A 12,584-nucleotide genomic window follows, 5' to 3' on the forward strand; every position below is an offset into this window, starting at 1 on the left:
TATAGTCAGAAAACTGAAATTAGTGTAAACTTCCTGAAATTTAGGAAAGTTGCTATCAAAATTTCAGAAAAAAAGTTAGACATAACTTAAATGTCATAATTGGACATTTTGAGGGAAGGGGGAAAAGAGTTCAAACAAGATGAATGATTCTGAAAACTGAAAGAATTAAAGGGATAAAAGGGAACAAGAATCAGTTTGGTCTAGTGGTTAAGAAACCAGGCTATAAAGTGGAAGACCATGACTTCAAATCCTCTTAACCATGAAAGCCAGCTGGGTGATTTTGGAGAGCTACTCTCTCTCACCTCAACCCACCTCACAGGTTTATTGTGGGGATAACAGATAAAAGGATTATGGGATATATTCACCACCTTGAATTACTTGTAAAAATAATAAAGGTGGGATACAAATAAATAACTGTTTCAAATAAGGAGAAAATGAAACATCTAAAGTACCCCTGCTTTAGTCAAACTCAATTTCATTGAGGGTCACATCAGGGTTGTGTTTGAACTCAGGGGGCCAGAGTAGGTGTGGCCAGAGTGAGCATGGAGAGCTCGACGTCACTTGGGTGGGGCACCTGTGGTGGCCAGAGCTCTCTGCCAGCAAAAACTGGCTCCTGAGCTCCATTTTCGGCTGCGACAGCCTCCTGCAACCCTCTGCCAGTGAAAACGGAGCTCGGGAGAGCCGCCCCATGGGCCAGTCCTTCGCAGTTTCCAGGGCAGCCCTGTGGGCCAGATCTAAGCACCCCGTAGGCTGCATCCAGCCCCTGGGCCTTGAGTTTGACACCCCTGATCTAAAGGATCTAGCCTAGATGCATAGGAAGTTCTTTAATTAGAAGACTTAAAGAGGCTCAGTGGCTAAGATGCTGAGCTTGTCGGCAGTTCAGTGGTTTGAATCCCTAGTGCTATTTAACGGGGTGAGCTCCCGTTACTTGTCCCAGCTTCTGCCAACCTAGCAGTTCGAAACCACATAAAAAATGCAAGTAAAAAAATAGGGACCACCTTTGGTGGGAAGGTAACAGCGTTCCATGTGCCTTCAGCATTTAGTCATGCCGGCCACATGACCACGGAGACGTCTTCGGACAGCGCTGGCTCTTTGGCTTTGAAACAGAGATGAGCACTGCCCCCTAGAGTCAGGAATGACTAGCACATATGTGCAAGGGAAACCTTTACCTTTTAAAAATTTAATCTTATAATTGGTGAAAAGAGCAATAGAGAATCAAACATGCAATCCAAAACAAGCCATATTTGTAAGGGTTGCTAAAAACAATTTGAATTTTCGCCTGCTAAATTAAAGACAAAAAAATAAAAGGGGCTTAAGTTATTAGTATTATGAAATATTTACAAATGTATTTCTTTCCACTCACCTGATGTGTTCAACAGAGGCTGGACTGCCACCACCTGAGGATTATTTAATTTACACTGATCAGGGAGTTGGATCTAACGTCCTACGTAACCCTTTTTGTTTCTGTGAGCCTCTAGAGAATGCAGAACTTTGTAGAGAGTGTTAGCATGTAATAAACCTCTAATCATTTGAACTGACTTGCTTCCTAAATGCTTGTGCCTGACAACTACTTGTTCCTATTTTGTTTCTGTCCTCTTCCACAAGTTGTTCAACCTGAAACAAGGAAAACAAATGGTGTAAGGAAGATCATGCAGACCAGAATAAGCAAGATGTTAAAATCTATGTATGAACTATGAATGAGTGAATGTCTCTGAGGTAATATATATTAAATTCCCAAATGCTTAAGGAATTTGTGGAAGTTATTTCACAACTCTTTAATGTAATTTCTTATAAATCTTGAATAATATGTATATTATTGATGTTCAGAGTTCTTATATTCTGCTAGTGTAACAGGACTCATATAAATGTAAATGTAGGAGTAATAAAATTCTATAGGGAAACATGGCAACAATGGGATCATTCTGTGCTATGCATTTTATAGTGAGGCAGATCAATATCAAAATGAGGACAAAACTAGCGCTAAGGAAGGAATTGCATTTAAGGTTTTAAGAATGGCAGCCAAAATGTAGTCCTAATGCACTTGGAAGGTGTTCTCCCCAAAAGATAGAATTTAGGATAGAATTATTGCAAACAGAGAGTCAATTGTCAAGAAAACTGCTGAGATTTAGAAGAATAATCTAAATCTTTCATATCCAGTCTAGATGGATAGATGATGGATGGATGGATGGATGGATGGATGGATGGATAGATAGATAGATAGATAGATAGATAGATAGATAGATAGATAGATAGATAGATAGATAGATAGATAGATGTATAAATGCCCAATATTTAGAGCACTGTACACTCAGATATGGAAAATAAAATGACCCATAAGACCATGCTTCTCTTTGGGAAATATCCTGTAATCCCTATATACTTGAAAAATACTTTTCAATACTATTTGCTCATTCTTATATATTCCTCAAACATTCCTGAATTGATATTCATTGTATAAAACTTTATCCATTATTTCTTAGCTATACATCCCACATATGAAAGTTAAATAGAAGGTAAAAGCACAATATTTGGGGGGGGGACTTTAAATTTTGGAGCTTTCTATAGGACCATCTTTGCTGTTAAGGCTCTTAATATGGGATGAAAAAGCAAAACTGGAACTATAGTTATTCTCTTTCTCAAAGATTCCCAGAACAATTATATAGAAAGTGAAATAAGCTAAAACACATCTTTGAAGATTTTGTAAGCTAAAATTCATAACTACATTTATTTTCTTGTTTAGATATGATCATCACATTAAATAGAGTTGAGACAAATTAATGAATTCTCAAAAAAATGCAAGAGAAGGTAAAATACCCATTAACTTTTTTTTTCATTATTTAATCTAAAATCTATGTATTAATCTATGTATTTCTTCTCAAACACAAGAAAATAAAATACCTCCCCTAGCTACATTTAAGTTGGGGGAAAGTATTTTGGGAAGTTTCCCATTATTCAAATGGTAGCCCTTGAATAATGTCTGCTCTTGCAAAATGTTATCTGGTTTTTTTCGCCTATATTACAAAGTAATGCTTTTGTTCCACAGCTGTTCCCCTGTTCTGAATGCCCTTCTCCCCTCCCCCATAAGCAAAGATGTCACAGCCCAGCAGAAAAGTGACACAAACTGAATTTTCAAAGTCTCCCTTTTTATCCATATTTAGTAACAGTTCAGATCATTTTGTTTTACAATGCTGATAGTGACCTGGATTGCACCTAACTTTCTGAACATCTGAACACCTTCCATCCCAAATGTAATTAATTATTTCCCCCTCTCTCCCCCCAAAAATTGAAAAAACATGCTATGAGTAGATATCCATTAAGTCTCTATAAATAACAGAGGTAGTATAAGAAAACAAAAGCATTTCTTAAATACTTAGGCTGTTGCCAGTTATTTACCTTGGATTTCACCTATAGCTTGGTAAAACTCTATGGCAAAGTTCCTAGAGTTACAATTCCTCGAACACATTGAAAAACATGCAAAAAGTCTTAATTTCACTAATCCAAATAATTAGCCCAAGAAAGAAGTTGATTAGATGAAGATCCTGATTTTCAAAATTCAGCACTCTGGATAGTTCCTTGTGGGTAGGACTGCTTTTTTTATACTGATGAGATTAAATTGACAGTATTTTCTTTTTGTAAACATCCTCTTCATTCCAATGAGCACACTGATCATTCTGATTATCAATTAAAATGCATAGCTATAATGTGGTAATATGTCATCCCTTCCTGTCCTAAACCAGCAGAAATCAAGCAACATAATAGGACTCCATAAATATCTCATAAGAACAGTCTTTATAATCACATTTAATTGGTTGGGAAGCAGCATTAGCCACAGGCACTGAAAATTATATTCATATTCATTGTATTTCAAGATTAAGAATAGAAACTTTCTTCTCCATGAGAATGCCCCTGAAAGCATAAAATAACATTTATTCTTCCGAAGTCCAGAAATTCAACTATTCTGCAGTGGCACATAATTGGCCATTGCCATCTAACACCATATTGAAGAAGCCCTCTTCACACTTGCAGTAACAAAAGGCAGGTGAACCTGAAAGGTCTTCTTTGGCTCAGATATCCATTCTAGAGTGGCAAAAGTCCTCATTTAAATGCATTTTTTATTTTGGTGGTATCACTACCAAAGGCAGACCTCTCTTAGGCCTCCACATGAGGACCTGGGCATCATTGGCATTGGGTTTCACTAGTGCATTTGGTGGGATGGGTTCCATTCTGCCCAAAATCTTAGGCTGCTCCTGTTGAGTTTTCCCCACCAGGCGGGCTCGCTTGCCCAAGAGCTGCATGGGATCAACTTCAATGTCTACTCTCATCCTCCATTTTATAGTCTGCAAAATTATTTTTTCCTTAGTAGTCATATTCATGGCCACTAACCATGTAGTAAAACTTTGGTCCCGTTTGATCCTAGTCAATAGTGGCACATTGCTATCACTCACAGGGACAGCCCATGTCACACTAGGATAAAAATTGTCATTCATACTGACTGAAAACCTGGAAACCTTATTGGTAGGACCAACCAAGGTAACTGTTTCTGTGGTGTTCCCATACCAGGGATAGCTCACTCCATCAGAGTCACTGATGGCTTTTACACGTCCTTCTCTCAAGTCTGGAAGTTCCCAGCTCGACCTAGAAAGAGCAGAAGAGAAATATACACTAAGAAAGATGTAGCAACAATTACTAAACAATTACTGTAAATTCCTGTGCTTTGTAAAATGATCACAACAAAGTCACAACTTGCTAGTCTGTTTAGATTTTTTAAGAAAAAAGTGAGTAGAGAAAAAATTAGTACAAAGGCACTGAAGTGTTTATCATATTAAAAGTAATATATAGCCATCAAAGCTAGTATTCCTAAATATCTTAATTATTTGTGAATTGATTCAATTGCTTTTCAAAGCCTCACTATTTATTCCTTTTCTTTTCTTGAATTTTCTAACATGCTACTTTATTGGAAATTTCTGGATTTAATATTACGAGGGAGGAATTTATCACTGTGTTGATATTACAGGTAACATACATCTCTGTTGTTACACCTCTATTTTATTTATATTACTATTATATTACTATTTCCTGATTGTTTATTTGTACCCTATGACTATCATTAAGTGTTGATTCTTGATGAATGTATCTTTTCTTTTATGTACATTGAGAGCATATGCACCAAGACAAATTCCTTGTGTATCCAATCACACTTGGCCAATAAAAATTCAATTCAATTCAATTCAATTCCTATTATAATACTATTGTAATGGACTGGAGGCTAAAACATATGAAGAGCGGTTGCAGGAGCTGGGTATGTCTCATCTAGTGAAAAGAAGGACTGGGGTGACATGGTAGCAGTGTTCCAATATTTGAGGTGCTGCTACAAAGAACAGGGGGGTCAATCTATTTTCCAAAGCATCTGAAGGCAGGACAAGCAATGGATGGAAACTGATCAAGGAGAGAACCAAGCTAGAAATAAGAAGAAATTTCCTGACAGTGAGAACAATTAATCAGTCCATTAGTTTAGCTTCAGAAGTTGTGAGTGTTCCATCTTTGGGGTTTTTTAAGAAGAGATTGGAGAGCCATTTGTCTGAAATGGTATAGGTTTTCCTGTTTGAGCAGGGGGTTGCCCTAGAGGACCTCCAAGGTCCCCTCCAATTCGATTATTCTGTTGTTCCTAAACATATATATTTTTCTTAAATATCCCATAATAGCTTTGACTACTTCTTTCTGTATCTTTGCCAGCTCTGCATACCATATCATGGGCATTTTGATGACTTTTCTTTTCCTATTATACCTTTTCTAATCATCTCCACCATGCACTTTCATAGTTACTGCACAGCTATTTATATTTTTATCAAACTACTCTTAAGATCTTTTTAAAGTCAATCTCTGTTTTCTCAAACCAGACCTTTTCCTGTGACTAATGGCTAGAGAATTAGAAAAGAGTTATGAAAAATCTGCTGCAACATTGTGTGAACAAAAATGGAAAGACTGAAATATCCACAATGGAGGAATGGTTGGTGAAGATGACAGAATTAGCAGAGATTGCAAACTTGATTTGTTTGATTAGAGAAAGGACAGTAACTATATTAGCGACTGAAAAACCCTCATGGACTTTTTGCTGAAAAAAAGAAAAGAAAATGAAGTTGTGATTTATGGATTTGATGATCAGAAAGGGAAATTATGTTGTAACTTTACAGAGCAAGGATACAATATAAATGTACTTATAACTGCTGGTAGCCAGATCTTCATAACTATTTTCTTTCTCTTCTCTCTTTCTTTGTACTTTTTTCACCTACTTATTACCTTTCTTTGTTTTCTTTACTTTTCTTTTTCAAAATTTGTATTTTTATTCTTTTAAAATTTCTTTAATAAAAATTATACATAAAAAGCAAACACTGCCGTCTCAGAGCTCATCAGCATGTATATATCGCTCTAATATACTTCATCTTATGATTTATTTACACTGAATCACTATTTTGTTTTTTCTTTCAGGACTTTATAACTTTATTGATGTCAACATACATATAGTCACAAACTGTTTACTATGGGCATTTACTAGTTTATTTAAATATGTTCACTCATGTAATATTTTACATATATATATATATATATATATACACACACACATATACATATATACATACATACATATACACACACACACATATATATATGTATGTATGTATGTATATAATGTCATATAATCCACTCACATACTTTCTCTCCAGTATTTCTAATGAATAAATAAGCAACTTATTGATTCTTTTTTCCTCAGCTTTCCTTGTCATTGCAGGAAGAGAGCTATGATAGTAAAAGGGAATTAGTATCATCTCATCAGTGCATGAAGCAAACAGCAGGTTACAAAATCTAAAGCCTTCCAACTAAGAAGTTGGAAAAGAAGATAATGGATGTCTCCTTCCTTGAAACTTTCAATCTCCCTGACAGATGGGGACTGGTGTTGCGATACCACTCTTGCACCCCTTTAAACCCTTTGATACCTTGTGTACAAGCCTGTGTCAACTATCTACTATGGGCTGTTCTACTACTCTTCTGATTGCCAGAACTTATTACAATAAGCACATCCACACAAATTTTGAGTAACCAAGATATTTGTGCCAAGCATAGTCTCTGATGCTTCCCATCTTACTTCTTGAATAAGTTTATTTAAAAAGTTATGAAAGTTCAGGCTGCAAGGTCAGGTTGATTGCTTTCTAGTCTAGTTACTAAAGTCTCACAGATACTAAGTTTTCTATTGATTTTATGTGTATTTTCAGTTATGACATCATCAGATCATGCCTATGAAGCTGAGCACTCTCATAAGCTGGTTTGCTTTATATTCATAGCCAGCTTCCCTCAAGTTCTATTCAAACAGAATAAGACTATGAATTAAGTAAACAACCATAACAGATTACATCAAGTAACATATGAACCTGATGGGGCTTAAATTTGAACAGGGAGTAAATCATGGGTTCAGATGACAAAAAATGGTAATAAACTGCAGCACCTACAGAATATTTTTTGCAGCAACAACTTGGAATGAGCAGAAGCAATGCCTGTCAGCCAGAATGTCTATCATCTCTGCCACCGCTTCAGTTCCTCCACAACTTCTTGTTGTTTTCTGTCCTGTCCTCCGCTTATGGTCTTAAACAACCCTAGCAAAGAACCACCCTGAGAAACTCTGGGACTTAAGTTGCTATTCTGCCCAAGTCCAGCCTCAATGTATTAGATTTCTTTGGAAAAGGGACCTCTAATCTCAAGAAACTATGCATATCCATCTGTGCCTTGCCAGTCTCCTCTATCACTTCTCTTTGTTGGTGGTTCAGAGATTATGAAGATGTGGAGGGAATATAGTGATTTGAGCTTTCTGCTCCAGACCAACAATATATCTTGTAGTCTTAGCAGCGTCAATGCCTGGTTAAAAGATAACAAAAAAAAAAAAACCTTAGGAAACAAGAGAGTGTTTCTTAATTTGTGATCTAAATTGCAGCTCTGGGAGATGGTGGGACTTTAAAATTGGAATATGCCTTTTTGAGGGTTTAGATGTCTTTTTTATCTGAAAATGGCAGCAATCCAGCAATCAAGTTAGACAGGGGATTCAGTCCCACCTCTATAACAAATGAAACAGCACATCAAACCTAAGACAAGCATGTCCTTTAAGAATCCCTCCACATGCCCCTCTGTATACCACAATGTTGTTAAGCTTCTGTTGCACAACTGACCAGCTTCTATCTTAGCTGTGGATCAGGAGGAATGCTGTGGAAGCACTTCATGATATTAACTCCTGAGTCTTGAGGTAGGTTACTTCCCATTTGTAAGATCTTCTGCCCCAAGCTTTCCTGCTGCTGAAAACATGATGCCAGATACCTGTCATTATTTCACTATTGAGCAGATATCTACTTTTTCTTTTTCCTCACCAGAAAAACAAAGATATGGGTAAGGGAAGAGTGTGGAGGGCGGAAGTTCTGGTAGGTTAATATATAAAATGAGGATTGTAAGAGAAAGAATACTCATTAGCAGTTCAAAAATGTTTCTGATGGTTTGGGGATGAAATTGTTAACTCTGTGAAAATGCCTTAAGGCAGTAATACTAAAGAATCAAAAGAAATAGTGCAAGTGGAATTTCATGTGGCAACTGGGGAATACAATACATAGGTGTTTTGAATTAGCACAGATATGAGGACATACAGGATGAAGCACAGCAATGTGTAAAAATACATTAAAAGATGCCCAGAAGTTAGTTTTTGCATCTACCAACAAAAAAACCCTTCTCTTCGATGATCAAAACTGAGAAGTAATTGTATCTATCCATCATATTTGTATCTTTTTAAGTAGCAGAAACACTAATAATTGTGAAAAACTGGGGACAAATGAGTTATCTAATTCTAACAATGAAATAAAAATTACCCTGGTATTTGCTTTATAAATTTGACAGTTTTTTATAGGATATCAATGAAGGCCAGGCAGAGAAATCATTAAGAAAAAAATACCATTAAGGAAGCATGATGGTCAATTCAGAAGGCAATTTAATATTAAATTTAAAAGCCACAAAAAGCCTTGGTTATATTTTGGAACAAAGTTTTCCCTGATAATTGATTCTCAAAATAACAACAAATAAGCTTTTTTTCTGAGAAAAACTATGGTTAATTCTTCTACAAGGCCTATCAGACCAACTCAGTCTTTACTATCACAAGGACAAAGAAAATTTCATTTTATATTTTGTGAAATTAAAAAAAAATCTTTATTTTTCTATGCTGCTGATGTGTTCTAGTATTTGCATAAATGGATAGTTTGGTAATTATTATAGAGAATGTTGAAATAATTTTATCATGTATATATCATTAATATACATGTTCCAATATCCTTACATGTATCTTAATATCAAGGCTAAATGAGTTTTTTGACAGAAATATATGTTACTGAATTCCTAGACAGATGTTAAGATGCATATGAATCATTGGCAGGAATTCTTGGTAAAGCTAACGTCAGTTACAGAGATATCTTAAGAAATTCTGAAATAAAGTGGTATTGAAATGTCAACTATTATTGTCAAGAACAGAAAAGATTCTGGGTGCACAGGGAAATATTGTACGGTTGCCTCAAAACTCCAAGCAATCTAAATACACAAAAATCAAATCCAGATTAAATGTGTGCATTGACATTTTCATACTTTCAAGGATAAATTGGTAATTTTGGCAATGAAAGCATTCTGTCCAGGATTCATTCTTTAGAAAAGGAGAAATGCAGGCCAGTGCCATGATGATGCTTGACTTCTTTAAATTGGCACTGCTGTGGAGCCATGTGCCTGTTGCTATAGATGTTGAAACATCAAAGAGGAGAGCAAAATATTAACATAACTAAACAACAAAGGGCCAATCCACTTTTTACATAAATCTTCCCTACTATATTTCTTTTTATTTAGCTGAAATACCCAGGGAACTCTTGACTGAAGTAGCATTTCTACAGTTCGAATGATTTTATTCATGGATCAATTGTGCCTTGTGTAATTTGGCGATGGCACACAAAACGTAAGGAAAAATACAAAGAGCAACTTTCTATAATTTCATTCACTCCCTCAACAAGTGGCAGCGATGAATGCTTACTGAAGATGGTGCATACTGAAAGTGTGCACTGCTATTTAATGCACAAACCCCAGAGAGGGCTGAAGCTGTGATTGGCAGGCAGGAAAATGCCTAGGAGAATGTCTCCTCCACCACACCTATTAGCTAGGCAAAAAGCAGCCAACGGCACTGGTGCCCAAAGGAAGTCTGCTGTCTGCCACATAAAGGAGAGTCTTCCTTCTAACTGGAAGGGGGGGGGGAGCAGCCATATTTGCTAGAGGGCACAGGTAGAGTCTGCAGATGTCCTTTGCGAGGAGACCATCTGTCTAGATAAAGGGCATCGCTATCGCCAAGTCCATGCTTTCTCCCGCGGGACCGCCTCTTTTTGGTGGCGAATCGGTTACTAGGGAGACAAAACGATACCCTCTAAACGATTCTGGTCGTTAGGGGTGGACTGGCAACCGTAGCGAAGGCGTGGCCCTTTGCTCGCTCCCGTGGCTGCTCTGCTCCCCCCCCCCCACGCTCCACTTACATGCCCAGGTTGCTGTAGGTGTTGTAGAACTCCATGTGGTTGCAGGCCTGGATCCAACCCACCACCCAGGTGTGACGGCGCGGGATAGGCGGCATAAGGACGCGAGCGGCGGCGCGGAAATAGGGCGTTCGGTAGCGCAGCACGATGGGCGATGTCTCTTCGATGGCGGTGGCTCCCGGTTCGATTGATGCCGACACGTCGTATACCACGATGTTCTCCCTGCGCACTCGCGCCTTGCACGCCACGCTCTGCAAGCAGCCCATAGCCAGGCGAGGCCTGCCCCCTAGCCTCCCCAGCCGGGGCCCCGCATCCGGCCGGCCTCAGGATCAGCCAGCGCCCGAGCACCCCTCCGACTCGGGATCATTTCAACATCCGGAGGCTAGCACACATCAAGTCCTGGAGGCGAAGCTCCAATGCAAAGCACGCCTGGCTGTCGGAGAACTCTACCTGTTCCTAGGCCGGGATCGCGCAGCTCCCCCGAATTGCACTCCCACCTTCCTCGAAGCTCCTGTGTGAGCAGTGCAGGCTGGGGCAGCGCCAGGGGAATTGCGGGCCCGCGCGCGTGTCTGGAAGGGAAGGGGCTGGCTCACCCACCAAGTCCCTAGCAGCAGGGTGGGTCCGAGGACACGTGCCGGCGAGAGAATGACGTGAAGGGCAGGCGAAAAAAAGGGGTCTCCAAAACGTAGCCGGCAGGAAATCACCTTGAATTGCTAAGTCTTATTTTGCGTCACGGCAGTGGCTTGTTTTGCACGAATAGCGCATTAACGGATTAGCGGGAAGCATGTTTTTTCTTTACGAAGGGTACACTGGTTTTTTTAGGTTTTTTTGTTTTGTTTTGTTGCAAATACTGTATTTAAAGCATGCCGATTTAAATTAGGACGCACGGTTAATTGTAAAATGCATCCATCGTGCCCGAAAAATGGCCAGAAAGGTTGATGCTTTTTTAGTTCATGGATTCTGGTTTTCTGAGGCAATTTGCTAGCGGTTAATCAGTGTTTCCCCTCAGCGTGTCCTTCAGTAACAACTAGCGTCAAATTCAGGTTACCTTTCAAAAATTTTTGACTGGTCCCTTGGAGGTGATGATGATATCAACAGGGCTACCTGTCCTTTTTTTCAGTACTTTTGTTGTATGAACAGTTACAATTATCAGATTCCCCTGCATAGACATCTGGTATCAAGGGTAAGAAAATACTTTTCTATGTAGGAAGTTAGCACTCACTCCTCTCCTAGAAGAATGAAATATTTTAGAAAATATTAAAAAGGGCAGAAGATTATTTCCCTGGATAAGAAATGGAGAAACCTGTTTTAAAGAAAACAGCTTCCTGCCTCCCCGCCCCCCTTTGTCAATGGGTCAGAGACAGGAACTCACTCCCCCCCACCTTTGTCAATGGGCAATTAAGGCTTCAGCCAAGCTCACTCAATCCCCCCACCTTTATCAATGAACCATTATTTGCAACACAATAGGACTCATCTAGCAACAGAAACTCACCTCATGGCAAGGCTCAAGCAAGCTTGAGAGACAACCTACAATGTTAGCTAAGACCTCTAGACCACCTGGGAGTTTGACAACAAATCAGGGTACATTTCTTATACAGGAACAGGAAATACCAAGATGGGGCCCTACAGAGAGTATAAACTCAGGCACTCAGCATCCCTTCTCCCCTTCTACCCTCTTCTCTTCTTCTCCTTTCCTCTCTGGTTCTTCACCCAACGCCTTGAACATGTGACCACCATTAAACCATCTTTCCAAGCAGTCTCCATGTTTCCAGTGTCTTTGTCCCCACTTGGAACTGAACCCAGATGGTTATTTCTTCCAACAATTGGCGACCCAGGTGGGACTCCAAGCTAACCTAACCAATGGACCTGGCCCAGGTAAGCCTCCCTTGCCGGCAACAGACCCATTGAGTCTGTGGGTGGATTTTTCCTGGACTTTGGCCATTGGGAACTAGGTTTTAAAGGGGTTTTGAGTGTTGAGCTCAAAGGCTGCTTGGAAAGAAGTGA

The 12,584-nt window shown here is 38.9% G+C and overlaps 1 protein-coding gene across 2 annotated transcripts in view; it reads right to left on the minus strand.

Annotated features, from left to right (window-relative positions):
• The window catches only part of FAM78B (family with sequence similarity 78 member B), a 58,947-nt gene extending 47,819 nt beyond the window's left edge, over nucleotides 1–11,128 (minus strand). Inside the window, exons 1-2 of one of the 2 annotated variants that reach the window (XM_058177675.1) lie at nucleotides 10,584–11,128; nucleotides 4,558–4,635 (exon numbers count right to left, since the gene is read on the minus strand). In XM_058177675.1, coding sequence (XP_058033658.1) covers nucleotides 4,558–4,635; nucleotides 10,584–10,846 — 341 coding nt within the window. In that variant the 5' untranslated portion in view covers nucleotides 10,847–11,128. Of the gene's footprint in view, nucleotides 1–1,634; nucleotides 4,636–10,583 lie in introns of those variants that run through there. The other variant, XM_058177673.1, reaches the window with a different exon arrangement.
• Nucleotides 11,129–12,584: the final 1,456 nt, after the last annotated feature.

This window comes from Ahaetulla prasina, chromosome 3 (assembly GCF_028640845.1).
Source record: "Ahaetulla prasina isolate Xishuangbanna chromosome 3, ASM2864084v1, whole genome shotgun sequence".
In the NCBI taxonomy this organism is placed as follows: Eukaryota; Metazoa; Chordata; class Lepidosauria; order Squamata; family Colubridae; genus Ahaetulla; species Ahaetulla prasina.